General features: G+C 38.0%; 2 protein-coding genes across 5 annotated transcripts; both read left to right on the forward strand.

Annotated features, from left to right (window-relative positions):
- The first annotated feature begins 1404 nt into the window (after window positions 1-1404).
- On the forward strand, window positions 1405-5065 carry LOC122078113 (disease resistance protein RUN1-like). Its single transcript, XM_042643975.1, has 3 exons — window positions 1405-1448; window positions 3560-4510; window positions 4990-5065. The coding sequence occupies exons 1-3, from the start codon at window positions 1405-1407 to the stop codon at window positions 5063-5065; spliced, it is 1071 nt and encodes a 356-aa protein (XP_042499909.1).
- LOC122077777 lies at window positions 4949-7717 on the forward strand. Of its 4 annotated transcripts, XR_006139956.1 has the most exons (5): window positions 4949-5165; window positions 5324-6163; window positions 6269-7271; window positions 7383-7469; window positions 7545-7587. XR_006139956.1 is itself a non-coding variant. In XM_042643647.1 (3 exons), exons 1-3 carry the CDS (start codon window positions 5121-5123, stop codon window positions 7187-7189), a joined length of 1806 nt encoding a protein of 601 aa, XP_042499581.1. In that variant the 5' UTR covers window positions 4949-5120; the 3' UTR covers window positions 7190-7376. The 4 variants fall into 4 exon arrangements, 1 of the variants encoding a protein (XP_042499581.1); XR_006139957.1 differs by having other exon boundaries at window positions 6269-7302; window positions 7383-7717; XR_006139955.1 differs by having other exon boundaries at window positions 7383-7717.
- Window positions 7718-8564: the final 847 nt, after the last annotated feature.

Here is an 8564-nt window from a genome sequence, read left to right on the forward strand (position 1 = left end):
CCAGTTCATTTCTTGGAAGTTCTTCGTTAATTTCCTCAAGGAATTAATTTGGACGTCAAAGACATCTCCCCAAAGTCTTCTGGTATGGTTACCCCGTCTTTCGCATATTCAAGCAGTATATACAGGAGAAAAGATCTTTTAACATCTCTCTGCCACCCCGTCTTTCGCATATTCAAGCAGTATATACAGGAGAAAAGATCTTTTAACATCTCTGCCACATCAATCAAGTACTGCAACTGCAGTTTCACAGCAGAACCAACTTCATCTGCAAGTTTAGGTAATTTGTTTATCACATCTTCACATGATTTTGCTTATCATTTTTTCTTCAACATCTCTCTATAACTTCTCTACTGTTACTACAATTGCAGTTTCATGGCGGAACCAACCAAAGAATCCTCCTCCTCTACTTCTTCATCTATATTTTTCAGACACGATGTGTTTCTCAACTTCAGAGGTACAGATACTCGCAATAACTTCATTAGTTTCCTTCACAAAGCTCTGAAGAAAATGGGAATCGATGTCTTTATTGATGATGAAAATATAAGATTTGGAGAATCCATTTCCCCATCTCTCATGAGAGCGATCCAAGGGTCGAAAATCTCAATTCCTGTCATCTCCAACGGCTACGCCACTAGTAAATGGTGTCTCCAGGAACTTTCTATTATGCTTGATTGCTACAAATCCGACGGTCAAATCATCTTACCCATTTTCTTTGACGTTGAGCCGTCGCATGTTCGAAATCAAGCTGGAAGTTTTGAAGGACCGTTTCATGAATATGAGAAGACATTGGCGCCCCAAATTGTGGAGAGGTGGAGGCAAGCTTTGAGAGAAGTAGGGAATCTAAAAGGACGCGTTCTCAGCAAAGACACAAATGGGTAAGTCTCATTAATCCCACAGATTTAATGTTGGCATTTCGCTGTGGTCGTTTTTTGAATCATGAATGAATAGGTAGAAATTTCAATTTCTATTTCTAAAAACAAATGAAACAAAACAGTTTTATCAAAGGCTTTTTGTTCTAGAAACGCGTTTCTTGAAATGTTATCAAACGGGCCCTTAATTTATGTTCCTCTCTTCTCTCAATCAAGGTTTGAGAAGATAGAATCCAGGTTGGGATCGATCAAGATCGATATCATTTTTTTCTTTTTTTCTTTTATCTCAATTCAGATCGAACTTGATCAGCCAAAATACCCCTGAATTCAAAATTTTTAGGCCACGTTTGGTAATCATTCTATTTCAAAAATTATGTTTTATTTAAACCAGAATTTTCCATTTCTATGTTAAAATTGTCAAGATTCTGTTTTGGAATGAAACTCAATTGTTGGAACATAGTTATCATGTTTCAACATTTCTAGTTTGTGACTTTTTTTTATTGGGTTCGTTTTAAAAAAAATTGAAAAACGAACCATGGACACCAAACGGAATATTCTGTTTTCTTGTTCCCATAAAACGTAAAGAACGCCAGAAACATTTTTTCGGATGACTACTAAATGCATCCTTACTCTTTGTCTCCACCAATATGGTATCGACCAATAATCAGGGTAGGTCAAGGCAAATACTAATCCGATTTGATTCCTCAAAACATTCTCCCAATATAGTTTGATCCTAAAATTAATAAAGTAAAATCAATTATTATCAATAAAAATAATTTTAATTAACATTTATTCATAATAGCAAAATGTTTAAACATAAAGATAATATTATTATTTTTTTGGATAAATAAGAATATTGTCAATCAATTTTCTGCCCATCAAATGGATTGTGCTAACCCTTAAAAAAATGGTAATTTGAGTCTAAAGTGCCATATGTTCGAAGAAAAGACGTTTGGGATTCTTCTAGTTTAAAAAGTGTTGTTTGGGGGTATCAAAACAAGTTTAAGACTATTTGATGCGGATCCGGATTCCAACGACCTAAATCGGATCGCTTATGGCCCACAAAAATGACCAAAATCTCAAATTTAATGGTTGAAGGGTATTCTTGTAATTTCAAAAACAAGCAGGGCCTTAGAAATAATTATATGGTAGCTGGGGTAGTTCTAGAACTACAACTTTAATACAAAGGCTTATTCTGAATTTTACCAAAGAGAAAAGGGGTAATGGAATATAACTGTTGGGAACAAGGGCTTAATTGTAATAACAGGGAAAATTCTTTTAAAATAATAAAAAAAAAAACATGTTCTTCTTCTTCTTCTTGTCGTGAGAACCAGAAACCAGCGGACAGAAAAAACTTCCGATCGGTAGGACTCCTTCGATAGGGCTTGGTTTGACCTGAAATTCGAAACGAAGGTTGCCAGCCTTAAAGTCTCTTGATTCCGGCAGATAGATATCTCAAACAGCAAGCTTCAATCAGGTAAAACAAGTTTTGAACTTCTCCAGGCTGCAAGCAAGAGCCAGATCTGAATCTGAGATCGATTTCTCACAGCAGAACCAAGCTTGGGAGGAGATCTTCTAGGGTTTGTGTCGCCTAGGAGGTAGCAACCTTCGGTCCAAATCTCAGACCTGATCGATGGGTTTTTAAGGTTCAGCAACATGTTTTGTACACCTGAGATTACCGCCCAGAACAGAGCATAGACAGCAAGCAAAGAAGGAAAAAAGAACCAAGAGAAGAAGATAAGAGTGGGAAAAGAAGATTTCAGAGAATCAGGGAGGTGGAAAATAGCCCACGGCAGCCATGGTTTTCATACCAAATTTCAATTCTTCAAAAAAAACTTCAAATCTCTCTAAAAACTCCATCGATTACATGTCCAATATAAAGGAAAAATGAGACAATTAATGGCAACTACTTGAAAATAGAAACTAATCTATATAGCAACTAAATAAAAATCAAATCTAAATTAAAATACTATCAAACTAATTTCTAAACCAAAAAGGAAAGTAAATAGTAAAATTCTCAAATCAAAGAGATCCCTTCCATCGCCCAACTGCATCACTATTCTAACTTAACTAATGAGTTTAAATATTTGAAAATTTCAATTTTACCCATTGAAAGAAATCAAGTCTCATTTAAGTTACAGCATGTTCAATCTTTTTACCATCCTCAAGCACCTAGCCTCCTCTGACATAGTATTTTGGTAGAGTTTCAATACATATTAAACTGTTTTATCTTAAATAAGGACAACGTACCATATCGAGAGAAAAAAAAAAAGAATAAGCTAGTAACTTGATACCAGAAGGAAAAAGAGTATGCGGAATATGTTTTATAACCTCCCCTTCGTATCTCAAGTGATTCAAAATTTTACAAGAAATAAGATATTTCATACCCATTTTGATCTAGGATCTTCAACATTGTTTAAAGCTCAAGGTGTTCAATTTACCTCTTATGATATAGAATATTTGATAGCTCCAAGTCACTTAGTATTAGAATAAGCTAGTAACTTGGATTCTCATGTTCTGTTATCACCCCATGTTATCTACATATATGTAAGACCTAAAGCAAAAGCAACTGCACCCTTAGTTTGTATACAAGGATGTATATTTCCAATTTTTACTCATACCAAATTCTCACTAGTGTTTAATTTTCATCACATAGTTGTGATTTTTCTTTTGATATGAAATGATTGCAGGTTTCAAGCAGAGCTCGTTGATTTAGTTGTCGAAAGGGTTTTGAGTGAATTAAAATGTGGCCACCACTTGGTTGCATGTAAATACCCTATTGGAATTGATCCCCACGTCACAAATCTGATATCATTAATAAATAGTGATTCCAATGATGTTCAGTTCGTGGGAATTTGTGGTCCTAGTGGTATTGGAAAGACAACTGTTGCCAAGGCTGTATACAATCAAATCCTTTCAAAGTTCTATCGACATAGTTTTCTTTCAGACATTAAAGAACAAGCAATGCAAAGCAAGGGCCTAGCGTCTTTACAGAAGCAACTTCTTAAAGACATCAGCAAAATAGAAATTGACATAGGTGATCATCATGTTGGAAAAACTTTGATTAAACAAATGCTTTGCAACGAAAAGGTTCTTCTTGTTCTTGATAGTGTGGATAGTAAAGAACAGTTAGATGCTTTGGTTGGTGAACTCGATTGGTTTGGTAAAGGAAGTGAGGTCATTATAACAGCCAGAGAACAACATATTTTGCAAGTGGCTAAAGTTGGTAAAGATAAAATCTACAGGCTTCAAAACCTGAACCCTACAAATTCTCTTCAACTATTTAGTTGGCATGCCTTTTCAGAGAGGGAACCTCCTAATGATTATATGCAACTTTCACAAGATGTGGTACGGTGTTTGGGAGGGTTTCCTTTAACTATAGAGGTGCTGGGGTCTTACCTACTGGACATTAGAGACAAAGAAGTGTGGGAAAGTACATTACAAAAACTGAAAGAAATTCCTGATGAAGAAGTCGAGAGAATGTTGAAGATAAGTTACGATAATCTAGAAGACGAGTGTCAAAAATCTATGTTCCTCGATTCTGCATGCTTTTTCATTGGATGGGAGAAAGAAACTATAATTTCCATTTGGGAAGCTTGTGGCTATCATCCTAGATTTACAATGCATACACTACTCAAAAGGTCCCTTTTAAAATTTGAATATAATGAGTATGGTGCCTGCTACTTGAGTATGCATGATCAGATTCGAGATATGGGGAGGAATATTGTCTTAAAAGAGAACTGTATGGAACCAAGTAATCACAATAAGTTATGGTCTAATGGCGAAATCTGGCAATTATTAGGACACAAGGTAAGGGATGTGTGTGTGTGTGTGTGTGTGTGTGTGTGTGTGTGTGTGTGTACATGTGCAAGTGCATATGCATGTGTATATGTGTCACTCAGAATAGCAGCATACGCTCCTATCACTCTTCATTCTTTTGATTTGATTTGATTTTATTTGAGTTTCTAGTGTCCACCAATTTCCGTTTACTTCGGCTATTTTCTATTGTAGGGAGCTGACAAGATAAAAGGCATGATCCTTCCCACTGGGTTGCAAAGTGTTCCTTTATCAAGTGAATGCTTTGAGAACTTGAGTCTACAATTTCTTGACATTAATTCAGTACACTTCAAGGGAGTTTTTCCATCCCTTCCTTCTACGTTGAAGTGGTTCAGATGGAAGAGTTGTCCTTTGCATAGTCTACCGGCCAATTTTTATCATGAGAGACTGGTTTATCTTGACCTATCATGTAGCATGATTAAACAAGCTTGGATTAGCAGGTCTCAAGATGAAAATAAGGTATTGAATTTAACTTTTTCTTTTCCTTTCGGATTTTTTTGTTAAGTTTTAGTGCAAGAGAACGCTACCCGCTGATGCTAGTAGACACCAGTGGGCGCGACCAATGAGAATAGGAGGGCTAATAGTATTATTGGTAATGTTTTCTCTTTGTTTGACAGTTGTTCCATGATTTGAAAGTTCTCATTCTTAGCTACTGCATATATCTAGCTAAGTCCCCAGACTTTTCATTGTTCCCTCACTTGGAGAGATTAGATCTTGGAAATTGTAGATCCTTGGATAACTTAGACGACTCCATTGGGCAGTTGAGTCAACTCAAAATTCTTATTCTTAAATGTTGTGTTTCACTCAAGAGGTTGCCTGATTCCATTGGTGATCTAAAATCTCTGGTTCAACTTGACTTGTCGGGGTTAGGAATTGAAGAACTCCCAGATACTATTTCCAAGTTGATTTTTCTTGAAGAAATGAATATTAGGGATTGCAGATCACTTGAGAAGTTTCCCGATGGTGTTGGACTATTAGAAAAGCTTGTGATATTAGATGCTGATAGTTGCGATAACTTAGTGAAACTACCAACATCAATGAGGAGAATGACGTGCTTGCGTAGAATTAACTTAAAAGGAGATGGTATTTCAAACATTCCTGATGATTTTTCAATGCTCTTGAATTTAATGGAGCTTAAAATGACTGCCACGCTTCAATCCCTCCCAATAGATCTGTCACATTGGAGATATTTAAAGCAATTGAACCTTTTTAAGTGTGTGAAGTTGGAATACCTCCCAAAGCTTCCATTAAGTTTAGTTGAACTTTGTTGTGAAGATTGCTTTTCATTGGTTCAACTACCGGATTTGTCATTGTTGAATATTTTGGCAATATTATGTCTTGAGGGTTGTGTGAACCTAGAGGAGATTCGAGGCCTCGAGGGAAAACTATCCTTGGTAGAAGTCAATGCGCGAGGATGCCATAACTTGACCATACCTCCAAGGAAAATACTTGGCCAGGTACTTATAGTTACTGTTTTCCCCCTACTCTAATTAGAAGCTGCCATTAGTATTTATAATTAGTTCTTTGATGATGATTAAGGGCTCCTTTCCTCTGATTTGCAGGGTACCCTATTACCCGATAGGCCATTGGGAAGTTTTTCCTTGACTGCCATTGATGGGATCTATAAAAAGAGGTTGATTTTGTGCCTTGTTTTGGAGTTACCCTCTGATTTTAGGTCACAAACCATCTATTGTGATATTTCTGCTTCTATACGCCAAAGAGGCAAAACAACCAGCTGTGTTCATACTCTGAGAATTGAGGACGTTGAGTTCACTACTCATCCACATATAATCTATCTTCATCATTTCAAAGGGTTTGATTGGTTTGGGATTCCGTTACACGGAAAAGATGCAATTGAGAATTTACATATTCATCAATCCAACTTACGTCACCAGCTTTCTTTGGATACTGATGCGTCTAGAGCGTATTGTAGAGTAAAATTCTGGAAGCTTCTGTTAGAGAACATGGAACCTTTCCAGCAAGAACGTAATCGACATTCGATTGCAATGATGGTAGCAGAATTCTTCATTTGGAAATTTGAGAACAGGGAATCTGAGCAGGAAAATCATAATCGACATTCGAGTGACAAATTGATGGCAGCAGATTTCTCCAATTGGTCATTTGAGAACAGGGAATATGAACACCAAATGCTTAATCAACATTCAAGTGCCATGAGGGTAGCAGATTTCTTCGATTGCCCATATGTTGGGGTTGGAGGATCTAGGGCTACTGCGAGATTAGTTCTTGAGAATGAGGAGGATGAGGAGGATGAGGCAGCTTGTCCTTCTCCGGGTCAAGAGACAGAGACAGAGACAGAGACAGGGTTGAGCTCTAATGGGAGTATTCTCATTGACAGTGACGATGACGTGCTGTTGACTGCTATTGCGAGAATTGTTCTTGAAAACGAGGAAGAAGAGGGAGTCTCGAGGGCTATGGAGAGACTTTTTCTTCGCAAGGATGATGATGCATCTGTTGTCTGTTGATTCCGGAGCCAACACCAATTCAAGCAGTTACATTCTAATATATAATTAGGCCTTGTCCGCGCCACCCCCGCCCTGTTCTTTTGTGAGTCTCCATCTCTGGTCCTTAATAGCTGGTATCTCTCTCTCTCTCTCTCTCTCTGATCGTTTTTTCCTCTCTTTCTGTGGGTTTCCAACAACTGTTTGAGGGGAACAGGGCTCAGAGAAACAAGAGAGGCTCGGGGGATTGCTTCATCGAGGACAATCAGCTATTGGGGTATTGCTCCCCAGATTGGTTTTGCAGGTAATTGTTTCATAAATCTCTAGGGTTTCCAATCTATTAATACTTATCTGTCTCTCTCTCCTTCTTCTTCACAAGAAACAAGAGAGGCTCGGAGGATTGCTTCATCGAGGAGGATGGTACGTGCATGGTTTTACCTCTCTTCACTATCTTGAGAAAAACAAGGATAATATGAAGGAGAGAAAATAGGGATTTAATTGGCTTCATTGGGAGGTAGCCGAGCCTCTATTCTCAATAGAGAATTTGTAGGGGAAAACAGTTCTTATCCTTTCCATTCCATTAAGCTATTAAATAGAGCCACATATGAGATGGGAACCGGCCAAACTCCTCTTTAGTTACAACTACAACACTCCTACCACTTTTACCACTACTACCCGTTCACAATAACTAACCCTAATAACTTACCACCATGACACAATAACCTATGATAACTAATCACAATAACCACTCATGACACAACTCATAACCCCATATAACAATTTCCTCCCGCTAGAGTTCGGTCTTGTCCTCGAGACCGGTATCTTCCCATGCCTCCTCTTCGTAACAATCTTCGATCAAGAATAATTTATTGCATCAATGTCCAGGAACAAAGTGGTCATTACAATTGTAACAAACTCCCCTAGTTCTTCTGTCTTGCATCTCCATTGAAGCGAGTCGACGAACGGGAAGAATTAAACCTTGATTATTTGGTTCGATGTTAGGTGGGATGTTTTCTTTCTTGAGTGAATGATTGCCGCCTTGTACAAACGAGCCAATCCAATAGCTGCGGAAAGAGTTGTGGGGCATCCTGCGAGAACATCAACCTTGATCAAATCCTTCAATCCACTAACAAAGAAGCTAACTTGCCGGTTTGATTGAAGAGGCTCCACCTTCGAGAGGAGCTTTTCAAACCGGATTTGATAGTCTCGAACCGAGCCAAGTTGTTGTAACTTAGCCAATTCTCCGAAGAAGTCTTGGAATTGGTTAGGTCCAAAATGTGAGTGCAATCCATTGTAAAAGACTGTCCTAATGATCAATCGGGCGTACTTTTAACCGTCACAGCGGTCCGCTACCGGTGCTTCCCCCCAGTGATAACCCAACATGTAAACCCCTGTTGGG

Source organism: Macadamia integrifolia, chromosome 5, assembly GCF_013358625.1.
Source record: "Macadamia integrifolia cultivar HAES 741 chromosome 5, SCU_Mint_v3, whole genome shotgun sequence".
In the NCBI taxonomy this organism is placed as follows: Eukaryota; Viridiplantae; Streptophyta; class Magnoliopsida; order Proteales; family Proteaceae; genus Macadamia; species Macadamia integrifolia.

Excerpts from the sequence above, each read along its gene's own strand:
- LOC122077777 (XM_042643647.1), top strand. The coding sequence starts at position 5,121 with ATGATTAAACAAGCTTGGATTAGCAGGTCTCAAGATGAAAATAAG. Across the intron at positions 5,166-5,323 it reads GGTCTCAAGATGAAAATAAG|TTGTTCCATGATTTGAAAGT; the intron begins GTATTGAATTTA and ends TTTGTTTGACAG. Across the intron at positions 6,164-6,268 it reads CAAGGAAAATACTTGGCCAG|GGTACCCTATTACCCGATAG; the intron begins GTACTTATAGTT and ends TCTGATTTGCAG.
- LOC122078113 (XM_042643975.1), top strand. The coding sequence starts at position 1,405 with ATGGACACCAAACGGAATATTCTGTTTTCTTGTTCCCATAAAAC. Across the intron at positions 1,449-3,559 it reads TTTTCTTGTTCCCATAAAAC|GTTTCAAGCAGAGCTCGTTG; the intron begins GTAAAGAACGCC and ends AAATGATTGCAG. Across the intron at positions 4,511-4,989 it reads ATGCATACACTACTCAAAAG|TACACTTCAAGGGAGTTTTT; the intron begins GTCCCTTTTAAA and ends ACATTAATTCAG.